At 37.5% G+C, this 19,842-nt stretch overlaps 3 protein-coding genes and 1 long non-coding RNA gene across 4 annotated transcripts; 2 read left to right on the top strand and 2 right to left on the bottom strand.

Annotated features, from left to right (window-relative positions):
* The first annotated feature begins 8,324 nt into the window (after positions 1 to 8,324).
* LOC143575057 (putative ADP-ribosylation factor GTPase-activating protein AGD8) lies at positions 8,325 to 12,266 on the top strand. The gene is made up of 7 exons (XM_077059517.1): positions 8,325 to 8,418; positions 8,522 to 8,640; positions 10,686 to 11,115; positions 11,188 to 11,445; positions 11,537 to 11,659; positions 11,762 to 11,860; positions 11,965 to 12,266. The coding sequence occupies exons 1-7, from the start codon at positions 8,344 to 8,346 to the stop codon at positions 12,070 to 12,072; spliced, it is 1,212 nt and encodes a 403-aa protein (XP_076915632.1). The 5' UTR covers positions 8,325 to 8,343; the 3' UTR covers positions 12,073 to 12,266.
* A 410-nt stretch (positions 12,267 to 12,676) lies between these two features.
* LOC143575063 (uncharacterized) lies at positions 12,677 to 14,044 on the bottom strand. Its single transcript, XM_077059522.1, has one exon. It carries the CDS (start codon positions 13,783 to 13,785, stop codon positions 12,814 to 12,816), a length of 972 nt encoding a protein of 323 aa, XP_076915637.1. The 5' UTR covers positions 13,786 to 14,044; the 3' UTR covers positions 12,677 to 12,813.
* Positions 14,045 to 15,767: 1,723 nt separating this feature from the next.
* LOC143575056 (uncharacterized) lies at positions 15,768 to 16,547 on the top strand. Its single transcript, XR_013142706.1, has 3 exons — positions 15,768 to 15,886; positions 16,002 to 16,124; positions 16,210 to 16,547. It is a non-coding gene; the product is annotated as an uncharacterized LOC143575056 (long non-coding RNA).
* Positions 16,548 to 16,589: 42 nt separating this feature from the next.
* Positions 16,590 to 18,993, bottom strand: LOC143575055 (putative gamma-glutamylcyclotransferase At3g02910). The gene is made up of 3 exons (XM_077059516.1): positions 18,583 to 18,993; positions 17,717 to 17,980; positions 16,590 to 16,825 (listed from the first exon to the last, which is right to left on the bottom strand). The coding sequence occupies exons 1-2, from the start codon at positions 18,938 to 18,940 to the stop codon at positions 17,727 to 17,729; spliced, it is 612 nt and encodes a 203-aa protein (XP_076915631.1). The 5' UTR covers positions 18,941 to 18,993; the 3' UTR covers positions 16,590 to 16,825; positions 17,717 to 17,726.
* Positions 18,994 to 19,842: the final 849 nt, after the last annotated feature.

Here is a 19,842-nt window from a genome sequence, read left to right as displayed (position 1 = left end):
GGTCCCAACTATTTTATTTTTGTCGGCGCTGGTTGTCACACCCCGACCAAAGTCGGCGGAACATGCCGAGGTGCAACGTGATTGGACAAATACATAAGACACTATTTAAAGTGACAATATTTATTTAACTCCTTTTATTTCAACAAATCAATAAACATCACATCTCGTTCACGCAAACAAAGTTGAATACAAGTAGCAATTATATTGTTCGTTTTACTAATATCCTAATAGTCTTGGTAACGTTTTCGTCAAGTCCTCGAGTCAACAAAAGTCAAACCTGTAACATTTCATAAAATAAAGTTTGTCAACACAAAGGTTGGTGAGCAATTCATAAGTTTGAGCATATAATATATATAATAAAAGAGCCACAAAACTTGTATACAAAACAATAAATAAAAGCAACAACTTGGATAAATTGACAATCGCTAATAGAATTACGTTAGCGCCACCTAGCTACAAGGGGTTGCCAAGTAGTCTAGGATTTAATAGAATATCGTTAATTGCATTACGTTAACGACACCGTGCTATAAGAGAATACCAGATAGATCACGGATTTATAGACTTCCCCATGACTGAAAGCGATAAACACATAGGAACATAGCATGTAAGCATAGAACACCAAATCAAGCAATTATTCAAGTAAAGTATACAATCACGTTTGTGGGTTTAAAGATTCAAGTAATTAAAGCATTTAGTTTGATAAGTATGAAATGTCACCCCAAAATGAAAGATGGAAAAAGGGGTATGAAAGTACTCACCTCGATTGACGAATTGGGAAATAATAAATGATCGACATATAGAAAGCTTGTAAACGAAACGAACAAATCCGACTTGAAAGCTAATTGAAAACGAATAAATAAAATATATTAATGAACTTGAAACCATAATGAAACTATATTGGAAACATTGAACGATGAGGTTCGGTTGTAAATCGGATTACCGGTTAATTTGTTAATGATTAGGGACTCGTACTTAATTGATAATTTAAAATAAAATATTATTGTATTATTGGGCTTTTAAAAAAACTAAACCGATATCAAAATAGAAACAAGACGGGCTTAATTTAAGAGTTTGGTTTTATAAAAAAAATGAATAGATAATAAAGCTTATAATGATGTTATTAATGATAAAGATGGTAATAATACATAATAATAATACTACCAGTTGAAAATTGTTGTTAAAACTAATAATAGTAACAACAATAATAAATATAATACCAATTACCTTCGTCGTTGAATACATTATTAATAGATTTAAGAATTTTACTAATAATAATTATTATTATGAAAATTATATGTGTCATATTAAAGATAACAATTAATACTTATAACATTGTAATTCTAATAGTGTTAGTGATAAAAGTGTAACTCGAGTATTAATGACGTGAAACGACCACTAGGCCCGACATGGGTTTTGGTTCAATAAAAACAAGTGGATAATATTAACAGTAATAGTAATAATAATAATAAAAACCATCTAGTTAATGATAATAATAATAATAATAATAATATTGTTAATAAATAAATGATAGAAATATGATTTTAATAATTAGTAATATGATCTTTATAAATAATAATAGCAACTTTAATATTTATAATAATAATGATAGTAATAATAAATATAATAATAATCGTTATAAATAGTGAGTTTATATATTAAATGGTTTTATACTAATTATACAACTTTTAACAACACTAACACAAAATCGGTTTTAACGGGGGACTCGAACTCGGGTCTTGATGAGACGACTCAAAAATCCAAATCCCGAAACACAATAGGTTAACAACCCAATTCCATAATTTAAATAACAATTTAAAACCAAACTCGTTCCAACGTATATAACCAAATATATATAAAACCGGTTATTAACAGACTTAAATCCGATAATCGATATATGAAGTTTAATAACACTAACACCCAAATTATATATGAAGAAACACTAATTGACCCGGGGTAGATTACAGATAATCTGGGGGTTAAGTAATGTTTCCCACGAGGATGAGGTCCAACAGAGAAGGTTGTTCTTCAGGTGACCAGCAAAACAGACACCGTAAGCTCGTCACTGAGAAGGGGGGGGGGTTCCTCCTTGTGACCACCCTCCGGCGTGAGAATCAGACTAGATTGCTCTGAATATAAGTGTATATTAAAAGATTTCTAGATAAGATAACGAGATATCAGATGATGTCCTTACCATTCCAAGGTGTTGGAGTATTTATAGCCGAAGGTAGGTTTCCTAGAAGGTACAGCCGGCTGAATAGTATTCATGTTCTACCAACAGTGGGCTACGCACAAGCCATGCTGGTTGGTGGATAGGCTGCGGCCGACAGTGACAAGGTCGGCTGTATACTGTTCCTTTACTGCCGGCTATGCACTGTTCCACCAACTGTAGGCTGCGCACGTCCCACAGTAAGGGTTGGTGAGTAGGCAGCGGCTAATAGTGACAAACAGTACTAGAGGGTGCACCTCCTCGTACTGTTGTCGGTGAGCTGTCACCCTGTGATTGGTTCATGGGCGTCTTTGGTCAGATCGTCTGTTTTGCCCATACCTTGGTAGGTATAGTACAAAAGATCTTCCAGAAGCATACGGACTGGCTCATTTGGGCGGGAGCATTCCCGCCTTGCTCATTCCTTCAGGTGACTACTGAAGTAGCAATAGTGCCTTGTGCGTGTAGCCTTGCTATCAGTGCGGGTAGCCTTCCTTGATGGCTTGTATCCGCAACTGCGGGAACAAGCGGGGTACTTTACCATTGGGAGGCTTTCTTTGCGGGTACAGCTGGCGTACTGCGCGTAAGGTCTTCTGAGCATGGTGGGTCCTGCGGAAGCAGTTGGTCGTTGCGCAGACGTCCCTGTTCAAGGTGAGTCTTGCGGGTCCAACTGGGCTCTGCTGGGACCTACCTCTTCAATATACCTTTTTCGTGTTCACGAGTCGTGGATCTATAACGGGAAGTAAACGAAACGAACCCGCTGGAGACGACACAACAAAAGCCGCCGGAAAACAAAATCTGAGAGAGAGGGCTGCGAGAGAGATAACACGGAGAGAGAGAGAGAGACAGTGAGTCGAGAGAGATATAGAGAGGGAGAGAGAAATCCGAGAGAGAGAAAGTCGAGAGAGATAGAGAGATAGAGTGAGCCGAGAGAGAAAGAGAGGGAGAGAAAAAGACGGTGAATACGGTGGCTCGTCTGGGCTCGCCGAAAAAACGAGCCGGAGGTGGTGGGGTGTTGCGGGGCTGCCGGAGGAGGGAGGGGGCTCACCGGAAATGACAAGGAGGGAAGGGTGTTCGGCTAGAGGTGTTACAGGCTGCGGTGGAGGTGGTGGTTTAGTGGTGGTGGTGCGTCGGAAACTGGGTGGCCGGAATCGAGTGGGGTCGACGGAGACCCGCCGGAAAACGGCTAGAAGAAGATGGGAGGTGAGGGTGGTGGCCGGAGGTTGTGTTGGTCGGGTTGCCGTCGCCGAAGGTCGTCGGCCGAAAATGGGGTTGCCGGAGGCGGCGGCGGCGGCTGTGTTTAGAGAGAAAGAGATGGAGTGGGGGATGAGTTTATGATGGGGTTAGGGTTTAGTGTTGGATATATAATATATATTTTTAAAATATCCTCCTCAAGTTTCAAACAAAGTTTAAAATGAGTTCCAAAGTTCTACAAGTTTATAACCACTTTACGAAAATTAGTTTGAACTCCTTATGTTTTTCTTAACGCCACTATAATATGGCAAAATATCGATTTATTAAAGATCGAGGTATATAATAATATTATATAATACTTAAAAAAAGAAACAAAAGTGTCGAGTCGGTTTTACAAAATAAAAGTTTACAAAACTAATATAATTCGAGACTCAAATTTGACGAATGCCACACTGGTCCCAACTATCATTTTGGCTGGCAACGGTCCCAACTTTCACATACGTTGATTCCACTGGTCCGCGACTAACGGAGTACTAACTCCGTTAGGTAAAAGCTGACGTGTCGTCCTAGTTGTCAAAATCAAGTTTTGTTATCAAACCCATCTCCCCAATCGACGCCGAAACCTCGCCGGAAAACTGGTTCCCGGAGAAACCAATCTCCGATAACGATTTAAAAAATGAAAAAATCTCCGGAAAGATTTTCCCACTAATCTGATTACTATTAATATAAAGTTTTTCGAGATTGAATAGTAATCCAAACGTCGCCGGAAATTCGCGAGAGAGTTTATTGGAGTCAAGAAACAAGTGGGTGAGACGTGAAAGTTGGCCAAACTCCGGTGGGATCCGACCCGATAAATATTTAAGGTTGCCGAGATCAAGAAGGTGTAGAAAGGTGAGGTTAGAGAGAGAAGGAGAGAGAGTACCGGAGAGTGACGTGTCGAGGATGAAATCGTCGCCGGAGATGAGGCCGGAGCGGGAGAGGTTGACGACTCTGCCGGAAAAGTTGCAGGTAACGCCGGCCCATGATTTGTAGCAGTTGGTTTGAGGTGTCCATGACTGTAAGAGGTTTGATGGGTCAAAGGTGATTTGACGTTTGAAGTCAACTAATGCTTGATGGTCAACATGATGGCAAGACTGTGATTGTGAAGGCAAGACTGTGATCCACGTAGGATGCCCATGTCATCTGATTTTGAAAACTATGACAACATATCAGCTTTTACCTAACGGAGTTATGTAAGGCCCCGTTACCGGTAGCTCTACTTTCGTGTTGGATTTACTCACAAACGCAGTTCTAAATATCGAGTTAATTAAAACATTCGCGGAACATTAAAAACATTCAAACCATTACATTCCATAACCATAATTCATGTCTTATCGAGCATTCATCGTCATTTAAAAACAAAACATAGTCTTTTAAAATAAAACATCATAGCAAAATCTTCAGATGCCAGCTTCGTCCAACTCTGCCATGTGTCCCCCTCAAGCTACCTGTCTCATTCTACTCACCTGCGTGCATACTAAAAGTCAGCTACGCTGAGTGAGTTCTAGTTAATCACATAATCATACAATATCTTCTTACATTTCATACTTAACCTCTTAACTTTCTTTCATACACACATAAGTGCATATACTTTCATTCTTACCTTCATACTTTCTTTACATACATAATCATACGTTTTAAAGAGCCTTTCGCCCTATAACCTCACAGATATTATAAGGGTCTGGTCCCTAACATCACAGATATTATAAGGGTCTGGTCCCTAACATCACAGATATTATAAGGGTCTGGTCCCTAACATCACAGATATTATAAGGGTCTGGTCCCTAACATCACATATATTATTAGGGCCTGGTCCCTCTTCGTTACCATACAACCATGCCTTTCCTTCGTTTGTTAACTTTATCGCATTCATACATATAAGCAAATACATTATACTTACCTTATACGTAACACTACAACCTGACAGTACGTGCAATATCCGAAGATCGTTCACGTACTAACAAGCAATCATTCATACGTTTCACGTTATTCATATAAGGCATACACTTATCACTTAGGAAAAGTGTATTAACAAACATATTGAGTATGAACACAGCCCCGAAAACATAACACAAAAGTGGGGCTAGAAACTCACCTGAATCCTGTTACGCTCTCCGTTAATCGTTATTCCCTTCTTGAGCTGTGCACGGCTAACTGTATAATATTTACATGTATCAATTAACTACTACTACTCATGTTGTATTTCTATCTTTATATAACCCACAACGAACAGGGGTCCGGGGGCAGCGCCCCTGGTAGCGGGGTCTAAGGGCGGCAGTCCCTAGCAGGGTCCAAGGGGCAGAGCCCCTGGCTGGGGTCGAGCTGCCAGGTCAGCTTGGAAAAATTTTATTTCCATTAACTGTCTTAACACATTTTTCCATTAGGTTTTTAATTTATTTTCTAATTTGCTAACTCCAACGAACTTATCATTAAGCGAACTTAACATTAAGCGAACTTACTGTAAGCGAACTTGTATTAGGCGAAGTTAGTGTTCGGCGAAGTTAAGGTAGGCGAACTTACTTGTAGCGAACTTAACATCAATCGAAGTTAAGTTTGGCGAAGTTAACCTTAAGCGAACTTATGCCAGGCGAAGTTGAGCATTAGCGAACTTAGTCTTAGGCGAAGTTATCAATTAGGCGAACTTAGCCTTAGGCGAAGTTATCAACTAGGCGAACTTGCTTGCAAGCGAATTTGCTTGCAGGCGAAGTTGTCAGCAGCCGCCGCTGTTCATCTTTAATCCCCAAAATCATCATCGTTTTACCGAGAAATCCATGGGTATGGTATTTGACTAACCCGCGATCATTCCTATGGTCGTTTTTGGATATGGTTTGACCCGAAAACACGTAAAGTTTGGACCTTTAAGTTCAAAAACGTTCAATACTAGTGTTAAGGGTTCATGTTTCCATTTTCGGGTTCTTTACACTTATTTTTACTATCAAGTTTACAACTTTATCTTTCGTTTATACTTGATCTATTCTCGTTCTAAGTTTCAAAACTAAAAGTGTATAAAAATGTAAACTTTAGAGGTAAAACGGCTTACCTTTATACGTTCTTCGGTCTCGTTTAGCTTGCTTAAGGGCTCTAGATCTTGTATCTATCTTGAATCGCGTATGCTTGCTCGGACCTCACCTCTCTTTCTCTCGGCCGAAATATGGTGGTGTGTGTTTTTGAGTGTGTAGAGATTTGGATGGATATAAATGAGGGTTTAGGGTTTTAGGTTGGTTTAAGAGGGTATTTATACCCCTTGAAGCCCATGGACCTAAAGCCCATTACCACTTAGTCCACCTTAATTAATCTAAGTCTATGATCCGTTCTTAACTCGATATTAATTAATTAATAACGCGAAATCAATAAATGTAACTTTCTTTATTCAATATTATAAAATTTAGGATGTTACAAGTTAGTACTCCGTTAGTCGCGGACTGGTGGAATCACCGTATGTGAAAGTTGGGACTGTTGCCAGCCAAAATCATAATTGGGATCAACGCCGACAAAAATAAAATAGTTGGGACCAATAAAAACCAATTTTCCATACATATAAAGTTATAAATTCTCTAATTTATAATCTTTATTACTTTATATAATATGTATGTTAATATTATATTTTTGTCTTTTATATATCAAAATTTGTAAAATAAAAAATAAAAATAAAAAAATTAAAGGAGATTGGCTCGACGAGCTCGAGCCAAACGAGCCGAGCTCGAGCTCGATTTTTCAGCTCGATAGAAAAAACGAGCCGAGCTCGAGCCAGCTCGATTATGTTCGAGCTCGAGCTCGAGCACACTTTGGCTCGGCTCGACTCGGCTCGTTTACACCGCTAGTACTTAGCGACACCTTATTGATCCACATTATTATGTTTTTCCTTTCTTTTTTAGTACCATAACGAACGTAACAAAACCAACCAACTGCCAATTTTGTTTTAGTTCCCGTACCGTAACGAAAAACCGACCGAATTTGTGAACACTCACCGCCTCAATGTTCGGGATTGACAACGCTCGGGGTTTGCCAATGACCGAGTTTTACCAACCAACACAGCCCCAGTGATCCACCTCAACTTTTATAACTTTTTTGTTTTGTTTTACTCCTGGTACCATAACACATGTAACCGAAACCCAGGGTCGGCTCCGAAAAGACAAAAAAATTTTGGGCCAAAGGCGAACTTTTTTTTGGGCCTTAAGTGAAAGAAACATTTTGTTGACTTTAAACAATTTAATTATAAATAGGCTTATTTGATTATGATTTAAGTTGTGTAAAAAACTTTTGTATAAAAATAAGCTTAAAATTATCTCAAATAAGACTAAAACCCACAACCTTTTGGTTAGATGTGATACCCCTTTACCATTAGACCAAGCTAGTGGTTATTTAATTGTGTTGAAACATTAATTATACACATGTTTTTGATAAAAATACATATAATTTTTTTTTGAAAAAAAAATTTCGGGCCTAACTGGGTGTCGGGCTTGTGGCCGTCGACTACCCTGCAATGCCTCAAAGAGGGCCCTGCTGAAACCGATCGAATTCACGTCGACTTACATATACTCAACGCCCGAGACTGACACGCTTGGGATTTACAACCTCCCGTGTTTTACCGAAGTACAGCATGCCGGATAAAATAGTAGTTAGTTGACTTGTGTTGTGATTAAAATACGAATCTAATTAATTTACGATTTGCAAAAGAACCTAACTAAACCACCAAGACAATAACGCAATACCAATCCCAAGGGGCATTCCCGTAACCTGACCACCACCGTACCGTGTAAACGTAAAAAGTCAGAAACAAAACTGTATTTATTTTAACATCCAATTAATCCCCAAATCGATTACCAATTTGTTCCCCTGAGGAGTTGAGTAGTTCATAAATCTCAGATTCAGTAATCTCCTCACCACCAATCAACACTCCAATTCCAATGGCTTCCGATTCTGCTGCTTTCACTGACAAAAACGCTGTTTTCCGCAAGCTCAAAGCCAAATCAGAAAACAAGGTCTCCTTCTATTTCCTTCAGATCTGTAATATAATAATAATTAGGTTTAATTCAATTGAGATCTGATAGTTTATTATTATTGTTAAATCATCATCATCATCAGATGTGTTTTGATTGTAACGCCAAGAATCCTACTTGGGCGTCGGTGACTTACGGGATATTCCTCTGTATTGACTGCTCTGCCACCCATCGCAGCCTCGGTGTTCATATCAGCTTCGTTAGGTGAGTATTATTATTTGTTGTTTTTTAGGGCTTAATTTAGGTTGTTAATTAGTCTTTAGGAATTAAAACCTGATTTTTTAACTTTGATTTTACTTAAGACTACTGATCTTTTGTTGAATTTGGATTCGACTTTACTGTACTTGTAACTTATCATTGTTAGGATGGCTAGCTTTTGTCAATTAGGTTTCATTGCTATAACGTTTTGACTTGCGATTACAGAGCTCAACATGCAAAATATAAATAAATAAATCCAAAAAGCCTTTTCATTTAATTACATCCAAATGATTACAATAAAGTGGCAGGTAAACGCCCCCTTTTGAACACATTTTATATGTTTTGAAATTCAATAGTTGGATGTTGTTAGGAAGTTGTTTATTTATTTAGGTAGTAATTTCACCATGCAATGCACTAGGTTTGAATGTTTGGTTTCTAGTCACGGTTTTCATATTAGCTTCGTTATGTATTTTCTTATCTGTGTTGATGTGTTTTTTAGGGTTCAATTGTGCGATCGGTTAATAATTGGATTGTAGGATGAACTAAGGCTGATGTAACTTTAATTTCTCTTAAAAGAGTACTTTATTTTTATTGAATTTGGATTGAACTTTACTGTTGTTGTAAGTTATATTTGTGAGGATTGCTAGGTCCTGTGAATTTGAAGCTTACTTTATCTTCCAATTAGGTTTAATTTCTAATTCTAAATGATAACATTTTAAACGTCTAGATATTCAATAGTTGTAGGTTATTAGGAATATGCAATGCATTGGGTTTGAATGTTTGGTGTGTAGCTTCGGTGTTCATGTTAGCTTCGTTAGGTAATTCTCTTATCTGTGTTGATTTTTATGTCGGGTTCAATTGTTGATAATCAAATTTTATGATAATATAAGGCTGATGTAGTGATATAACTTTGATTTCACTTAAAGAGTACTGATTTTTTGTTGAATTTGGATTGAACTTTAGTACTTTACTGTACTTGTAAGTTGTAATTGTGAGGATTGCTGGCTTTTGTGAATTTGAAACTTAGCTTTATTTTAAAGTTAGGTTTGGTTGCTAATGAACACATTATAAATGTTTTGAAATTTAATAGTTGTAGGTTGTTACGAATTTGTTTATTCATTTAGGTAGTAATCTCACCCTGTAATGCACTAGGTTTGAATGTTTGGTTGTGTGGGAATGCTGAATTGGCGTGTGGTGGTAGATCTTTGTTGTAATGTGTTATGACTTGGTTCAATAGCAGGAGCCTTACATAGTAAAAAGGATTTACAGGGTCATAAATAACAGTTAAGTTTTTAAGGTTACTGTCAGTGGGAGGCACTGAAGAGATGCTATCTCCTAGCCAATATGATCATATACAGTTATACTTTACAGTAATACTCCCTTTATCTATGTTGATTTGGCTGCTAAGTACTAGCTGAGACTACTTTTAAGTTGGATAATAATAGTTGTTTGTTAAATTATCAACAAAATAGTTAGAACTTCCAAGGGGCATTGTGAATAATTGTAAGTTCATAAACTTATTTAGAAACAAAGGGAATTTACCTTCTGATATATTGATTGATTACAGTTAGAATCCTTTTCTGTTCCAGGATTTTATCTTGGTAACTCTAGTCTTTGGTGCACTATGTTTTCCTGTAGTTTGTTGCGGTACTTAACTCTGTTAACTGTAATCTTGTGGAACTGGGAATTGGTGACATCTTACAGTTCAAATTAAACTACTCTCATCTCCCTGAATTATTAGCAACTGTTGCTCCATAGTGGCTGTATTGCTTTTAGGATTATATTTGTTGCAAAACACTGTATGAGAAGATTAATATCACCTCAGTCAAGCTAATAGACAGCATCTAAGATAGCTGAAACGCATTCCATCAATTCTAATAGTTTATACTCTTGTCAAAAGTACTTCAATTTCTTTTTAATTGACTAAGACGTATAGAAATAGGTTCATACTGTAGCATGATAAATTGAGAAACACCAACTCACAAAAATAGAGTCCCCTTTTCTTTTAAGTTGTTTTTACTGGTTACTCATAAAGCTGTTTACTTTTTCAGGTCAACCAATTTAGATTCATGGACACCAGATCAGCTAAAGATGATGAGCTTTGGTGGCAACAATCGTGCCCAAGTTTTCTTTAAACAACACGGGTGGACAGATGGAGGGAAAATCGAGGCCAAATACACCTCTAGAGCTGCTGAGTTATACAAACAGTTACTTTCAAAAGAAGTTGCTAAAAGCTCTGCAGAAGATGCTGTCTTGCCAGCATCCCCTGTTTCTACCAAACCAGTTGAACCTTTTGATGGACCTTCTGATTTCAAGCTCACTGAACCCCCAAAAGAGACCCCTTCAGCAAAACCTGAATCCAACGGCTCGGCTCCAGTGAAAACCTCTTCAACTATTCGTACCGCCAATGTCAAGAAGCCTATTGGAGCAAAAAAGACTGGAAAACCTAGTGGGCTTGGTGCAAGAAAACTTAGCTCCAAGGTAACAATCATAATGAACTAAGTTAATAATAATTATTATCTATATGTTTTTGATTTTACTGATTTTGTGCAGACAAGTGAAAGTCTGTATGATCAGAAGCCGGAAGAACCGGTTGTACAAGTGTCCACGTCAGCAAGTGGCATATCCACCGCAGCTGCAATACCTCACGCTTCTCGCTTCGAGTATGTGGATAGTTCTCAAACTGTGGAGACGGGTCCAGGTGGTGTGAACACGCTTAGTCATGTTGCGCCACCTAAGTCATCCAGTTTCTTTGCTGAATATGGAATGGATAGTGGTTTCTCCAAGAAAAGTACCTCATCAAAAGTCCAGGTCAGCAATATTTGTATTATTTTCATTATTATTTTGGCATCAAATGGTTATAATATGGTCTGATAGGACTCTATTCAAAATTGTTATTCAGATACAGGAAACTGATGAAGCAAGGAAGAAGTTTTCTAATGCTAAATCGATTTCATCAGCACAGTTTTTTGGGGACCAGGAAAAAGCTGATCTTGATGGTCAAGCAAGACTTGATAAGTTTAAGGTTTGTACTCTCGTACCTTAAACTCAACAAACCTTCAGTGCTAACTTATGTGGGCTGTTTTTATAAGGTTCTGAAATATTCTTCTATGATTTGGTGTTCTAGGGCTCGGCAGCTATCTCAAGTGCTGATCTATTTGGTCATGATTCGGATAATAACCTCGATCTTAGTGCTAGTGACCTAATCAACCGTCTGTCGTTCCAGGTATTAATATTATCAACTGTTAAAAATGAGATTCATTTCCTTCCTAAATTTACATGGTTGATTCGGATATTTGTTTTTTTTTTTTATAAATATTGTAATTGCAGGCACAACAGGACATGTCATCGCTAAAGAACATAGCAGGAGAAACAGGAAAGAAGCTGAGCTCAATAGCTTCGACTTTAATGAATGATTTTCAAGACAGAATCCTTTAAAAGTCGTGTGAATTTATCGTTAAGGAAAGTGTAATGTGTAAAGGGTGGCGGAAATGGTTATAATATTGTGATGTGTGGCTATCGTGGTTTTCTTGGCTCTTTTTTTTACTTTTTAAGATGTAGAGAGCTACAAAGTGTCATCGGATTCAGTCAGGACATATGTATAAGGTTAAAGTTTAAACCCTCTCCAAAAACAGGCTTTGTATTACATTTAAAGTTTAAACCCTCACAATTTCTTCATGTTCCCTTTGGTATTAAAACATAAGGATAACCAAAACTGTATATTCCTTCCAATCTTTAATAACTGAACATAAGTTCTGCTTATTAAACAAGAGCATCATTGCATAGCTAATAGACTATTGACGATATCTACTCACTTGTTTATTAACATTTGATAGTTCAATCTCGACGATTGAATATATATAGGCTATAATAAGTCCGAGCAAGCCGCTATGGTGAAATTGGTAGGTATGCTGCTCCTAGGAAGCAATGCTAGAGCGTTTGAGTCTAAGTGGCGGCATGCCATTTAAAAATTTTAGATGAATTCAGATTTCTTATTTGATCATGCTTGTTTTAGTTTGATGAAATGCCAACAATTACAAACATTACTAACAAGGTAGATTTGCATAATAATTTGAATCAATTTAAAAGCATACACTGCTTAAATAAATACAAGATTCCACCATACTAATTATTTTTAGGATGATTAAAACACAAGGTAAACAGGATATAACTTGGCTCTCATGGAATGTAGCCACCATGACCACCACCACCCCCGGTTCCGCCACCGCCACCGCCACCACCTCCTCCATGTTCACCACCACCGCCTCCCCCTCCCGACCCACCACTGCCTCCTCCACCATAAGCACCACCGCTACCACCTCCGGAACCACCACCACCTCCTCCACCATAAGCACCACCTCCATATGCTCCACCGCCACCACTGCCTGTACCACCGCCACCTCCATATCCACCTTGTCCTCCAGCTCCTCCACCGCCTCCACCATGCCCACCTCCACTTCCACCACCATACCCACCACCATTCTCACCCCCGGCTCCATACCCACCACCGCTACCACCTCCTGCACCTCCACCATAACCTCCTGCATTCTCTCCACCACCGCCAGCGTATCCACCACCGCTACCACCTCCGGCACCTCCACCATAACCTCCTGCATGCTCACCACCACCGCCAGCATATCCACCACCACTACCACCTCCAGCACCTCCACCATATCCTCCCCCATGCTCACCACCACCACCAGCATATCCACCACCACTACCACCTCCAGCACCTCCACCATAACCACCCGCATGCTCCCCACCACCTCCATAATAACCACCACTACCACCTCCACTCCCTCCACCACCACCACCTCCATAATCACCACCATGCTCCCCATAACCAGAACCACCACCAGTACCACCACCACCACCTCCTCCATAACTAGGAACATGCTCATACCCACCCGCATATCCACCACCACCACCATGCCCCCCACCACTACCACCACCATATCCTCCTCCATGTTCACCTCCTACTCCATAACCGCCACCACTCCCCGAACCCTCACCGCCACCTCCATATGCATACCCAGGCACTACATGTTCACCATCACCACTTTCATAATTCAAAAGTGTTCTAGCAGCAGAACAAACTGCAATGCATAAAAAGAGGACCAAAACACTAACAACTACTCTCCGGTTATCCATTTATGGAAAGTTGAGCATAATAAGAAACAAGTACAAATGCAGCAATTTATAGGCATTGTGATCCCTTGGGTTAGTGAGTGTGTGCGCATGGGCACATGGTAAAGGTGCAGCTGGTCCAACTCCTCCGCACTGAGCCTGCATTATCTATAACGTACCATAGCCCATAGACCATAGCCAATATCTAAGTATGATGCATTTTTGCTGTCACCCACATTTTCAAATTCAAACTAATTAACACATTTCACTACTTGAATGTAAGCTTAGTTACTTTTTGTATCATGTTTTCATCAATTTGGATAAGATGATAACACTTGATTAAAGTTTTCCAACTAAAGATAACCTTTTTATGACCACAATTGATTAATTATTAGTTAATTAATACATTTATAGACATTGTGCAAATTGCATTATACATACATACATACATGATAACACCATCGCCTTTCACTTTCAGACACGGGTTGAGCAAATAGGATAAAAATGTTAACTAGGACAAATTTTGTAAACTAATTAAACTCATATTATATGTTAGCTACTTTAAGATTCAAATCATCACATTATATGATGCATACATGTTAAGGATGCATGAGTGTTTGTATGAAAACTTAATAAAAATAGAATGGATAATATCTTCTGTTACTTTTTAATAAGTTTTAAGCAAACATGTTATTGAATAGGAAATATCTTTTAGATCAATGAACACGTGTCCAAGCAGGATTGGTCGCTGTTAATATTATTCTTCATATCTTTCTTTTGGTATTGAAGCAAAATGCTTCCCAGTGTGGCCACTATATATGGCTCTTTCCAATCCCATGTGATGTACTCAATTGCTTTCATCCCAACAAGGATGATAAGTCAACTATACTTACTATACATACTCAAAATCATTTCATCACAAAACAGTTATATACACATATGGTTTTATACAAGATCTTACCAATCAAGTATTTAACTTTAACGCGACAGATGGTTTTATATTTTCAATAAACGGATTAAAAGCCACAAGCTACGGGCGCCATGCATGTTAGTCACATACTCCTCTACAGCTTGAAGTGGGCCAATCCGTAAGCCCCAGGCTGACAGCACAACGGACCTGATCCAAACCTCCATGCCCGACCCAAACCTAGCCCTTCACGGTGCGAGTGACAAAGAAGAAAGTTAGCCCTATAGCTATTAGCTAGGCCCAAATACAGTATTATGCTAGTCCTCTAGGCCCATGCTGAAGCCCAGTATAACCACTAGGCCCATGTTTATGACCTAGAATAAGGTCAGCCCAGTCTAATCTCAAGGCACAAACATAAGTCCAGATTAATCATTAGACCTAGTCACCAAGACATTAACAGGTCCTATTACCAAGCCCATACTTCAATCATCAAACCTAGATGCATACCAGCCCAACTCTCATCCAAGTCTCTGGAACTAATGCTTTAAAACCGGTATTCAACTCGTACTGAATTTGGCCAAAAAATGGTACAACTGGTTAAACCGGGAGGTTAAATCTAGTTGAATGGTTTACCTTGTAATATTATAAAAATGTAACTTCAACTCAAAAAATAACCCAAAAATTTATGTGATTCCATAATAAAGTATAATCCAAAATTATGTGATTCCATAATAAAGTATAAACAATACAAATTCACTTGATTTTCAAAAAATAATCCAAAAGTTTACTCGTTTTGATGTGAATCGCTAGGTTAAAACCAATAGTTTAGAAAAAAAACCGTTGGTTTGATGTTCTAGCAAACCACTCAAAATACCGGTCTGATATGCGAAACCCGGTATTAGCGGTTCAACCGGCCGGTATGAACCGGTTTTTAAAACACGGTCTAGAATGATCTAAAAGGAAGTAGGACAAAAATATAATGGGAGATTCGTGGACGCCTCCCCTACACTTTTATGATTGATTAAAGGTTGGTATTAACAGCCACATAATACAAAAGGTGACAATAATATACACTAAAAAAGATGATAAAGACAAAATTCTCCACTAAAAGCTAAGTGATAACAAATAGCTAAATACCATAAAACACCAACCAACTTCAAGAAAGAAGATCTATTTGCTAAGTATGGAGTCAGAGGGTGTAAGCCAAACTTCTCCAAGGTATTCCTAATTCATTTTATCTTTTAAACTACATGTAAAATACAAATAAATGGTTATTTAGTAGGATTAACCTATGGTTGAATATTATTTAACACCGCCTTGTTCACTCATGCAGCACTGAAAACAAGCCAAACTGCAAGTGCACAGACGGATGGAAATGTACCGTCACCAAAACCGAGCCATCCAAGGTTGGCAAACCATTCGCAAAATGTGGTGGCGGTGGTTGCACTTGTGTCACGTACGTCCCTTAACAATTTAACACTCGTAGTTCGTTTACTTACATTTAATATATAAATCCATAATTAATCTATATGGTGTTGCAGTGAGACGGCTGTGGTGAAACAGCCATTGGAGATCTCTGCAGCCGCAAAAGCGTTCTGAGTGTCCTGAAGGTTGGTCTTGTGTTGTAACCAAAACTGATGGCCCGGAGGCCGGCAAGACCTACTTTGAGTGCGGTGAAGGTTGCATTTGTGTCATAGATGAAACCAACACTGTCAAAGTTGTATGCGCCTGATTGCATAATTTCTACAACCGGTTTCTAAAATTAAACTAGTTCCCGATATTGTATTTGTCCTAAAATAAGCATGTGAGATTTGTATTAAACTACTATCTTTGTGATATCCTGTAATATATGAAGTTTGTGTTTGGTTTTTGATTTGAAGATGCATATTTCAATTAATAAGTGATTCTAAACACATGTGAATAAAGTAGCATAACATCAGCATACAAAGAGGCTTCGATTTCAGACTTCAATAAGGGGATTTTGTCCATACAAATACAAATCAATGGGCTTTATTTCAAAGTTTTCAACAATAAGTACATACATACACTGCAATCTGCCTGTGATTTTGATCACAGGATAATATCATCAATGCTGAAAGCTTGAATGAAGATTTATACAAACCACCAATTAGCAACTTCAATTGCTTCTTCCAGAAACTGTTACAAAAGACATTAAAACCATACAAGGTCAGATTCTGATTCAATTATATGAAATGGGGCAGGCTGTAAGCATATCTTATGATTAGGGGTGCAGACGAGCTTAGTCGAGTCCGAGCTCGGCTCGTGAGTCGTTTCTTCAAGCTCAGACTAGGCTCGTTTATTATCTACGAACAAATTAATTAATATACAATTTTAATTATTTCTGTATAATATGAGAAAACCCTTAAACAAGTTTAAGTTCGGCTCAAGCTCATTTGCAATACCTTAAATGATCCAAAGCTTGGCTTGAGCTTGGTTCTGCAATGTAACTAGATTTATTTGAGGCTCGAACTCGATAAGCCCATCTAGCTAAATTTTTTTTATTATGCTCCAAAACTAGGGGGTGCAAACAGCCAAGCTGCTCAAGATCGACTTGATAAAAAGCTCGAAATGAACTGAGCTCTTTTGAGCTCAAACCGAGCCCCAAATAAAGATCGTCTACTTATCGAGCCCGAGCTCGAGCCTTGTTTGGAAAGCTCATTTAGGCTTGTCGAGCCTTGTGAAGCTTTTAAGTTTTGCCTCCTTTGGACTTCTACGCATTAACTTCATACTGTACAGCCGAGCTCGAGGCGAGCTTTGACTCGCTTACAAGGTTTTTCTCAAAATATATAAAAAATAATTATATACATACATAAATTAAAATTTAATAAATAATAAATCAGCAAAGACTGAACTTGAAAAACCGAATCACGGCCCAAGCTCAAGCTCTCGTGAGCTCGGGCTTGGCACGTTTACACCCCTAAGTTATGATTGCCTTAAACTCCTTAAAATTATGCTCCAAAACACAATCAAATAATAACTTTCCAGCAAACTAATCTCTAAACTGACACAGTTGCAATCAAACCTCACCATTTTCGGCTCAATTCGACGAACAAAACAGCGTAATCTGCTCACGGAAGCTACGATCCTTCGGCCTCAAATCTCTCCTCACATAACCCTTCGCAACCTCATAATCAAAGGACTCAAACCCTACCTCTCCACTCCTCCGCCACATATCCTCCGCAAAATTCCGGTGCGCATAATACGCTTCCGCCTCCACAACCAAGTCACCATCACCCTTACCTTCCAGCCGGACAGTAATCGGTAGCCGCTCGTAATGCCCTAGGGTTATACCTTCAAGCACAGATTTTTTTATTATTATTAAAAAATATATAATTTGAAAACTATGTTTTCTTAATCTTTAAACTTAACTACCAATTACCCATTACCCAATTCATTCATTTAAGTCTACTTAAAAAAAACAGCTTGAATCCTAAATTTTACCTTTAAGCACATATTTCTTATTTATAAAAACATTTTAAAAAATATATATTTTGAAAATAATATGTTTTCTTAATCTTTAAACCTAATTACCAATTACCCAATTCATCCATTTAAGTCTAAATAAAACTTTAAAACCTAAATTTCACCATCAAGCATAGATTTCTATTTTATAAAAAAACTAAGAAATATATTTTGAAAACAACATGCATTCTTAACCAATTCATTCATTTAAGTATATTTTATATATAGAAAAAAACACTCTTTTATTTAATCCTAATTTAACCTTCAAGCACAGATTTCGTTTTTATAAAAAAAAATTAAAAAAACATTATTTAAATTCTTAATCTTTAAACCCACCTACCCATTACCCAATTCATTCCTTTAAGCCTACTTTCATTAAAAAAAATAAAATAAACAAAAATAAATAAATAAATAAAACAAACTTTTTTTACCTTCAAGCACATCAAGGCGTTGGATTCCGGCGTCGAAAACCGAATAAAGCTCGCCGCGGACACGGTGGCGAGATCTCCCGGGAAGGTTTAACAGAAACGGAACGCCGTACGGACCACGGACGAGTGGCAGGCGTAGGTCCGTGACGTAATTGCCTAAGAAAACGGCGTCGTTTCGAGATATTAGATCTTGCATTAGCTTATGATTAGAGAACCCGGTCTTCAGAGTGCCGTATGAGAATATTAGGGTTTGGTTGCCGGACCCGTCATGGTTATAATTTTCCGGCGGGTTTAGAACACTCCGATGGCTGCCGGAAAAAGAATGATTAATAATAATAATAAGTGAGTGGTGACTGGACATTATTATTATAGATTTATATAGCGTTGGATTTAGGGGACATTACTATAAAAATATTTATTTAGTTAGTGTTACTATGAGAATATTATTAAATTGTTATTAACCCTACTTGGGCTAACCAATGGGCTTTGAAGATAGAAACCATGAATCCAATTGATAGAAAATTGGAAAGATTACATACATACTTACATAGGCTTCAGTTTATATGAGTGAATACTATAAATAGTAATATATATTTTATTTTTAATATTTTAGAAAATTATACTAAAAATATGAACTTTTTTATGTATGATGATCTTCGAATCTTTGATTACTAGCATAATCGTTATATATATACAAGAGTCAAAGACATTGCTAGTGATTTTTGTTTGATGTGTCTGTTTTACTAGTGTGGAACGCAACGCAACATCAATAATTTTTGTAATATAACTATCTTGTAAAAGATACAAAAGAAAGTTATCCATTTTTACACATTTAGATGTTGCATACTCACATTTAAAATGAGAGAACAAGTAATTTATTAAAAATTAATAATATTTATGTTTTATAAATATTTTGAATAAGTTGGATAAATATATAATGTATTGAAAAAAATAGGTCAATGTGTTGAGTTTTATTAAACTCAATAAAATAAGTCGCTTTCAAACAAATATTATAAAATGTTTCTGTTTGTTTTTTATTGGTATGTATTATTATTTTGAAACCTAAGTATTTAATAAACCGTAGTTTAGGACTAATTAGGAGTATTGTTATAAATTAAAAACAAGACACCATCAATCCTAATCATGAAATTAATAGAGTTATAGACTAATACCCCGACATTTTGAAGGGTCAAGTTCATTGTTATTTAATTATTTATGTACGCTTTATTAGTTAAGTTTCTTGAAGAGTCAAATTAAATAGCA

This window comes from Bidens hawaiensis, unplaced genomic scaffold (assembly GCF_021521415.1).
Source record: "Bidens hawaiensis isolate Kalapana, Puna unplaced genomic scaffold, B.hawaiensis_p1.1 tig00027291_1, whole genome shotgun sequence".
Lineage (NCBI taxonomy): Eukaryota > Viridiplantae > Streptophyta > Magnoliopsida > Asterales > Asteraceae > Bidens > Bidens hawaiensis.
The sequence above is the reverse complement of the archived record's forward strand: the minus strand, read 5'-3'. Positions and strand labels throughout refer to the sequence as shown.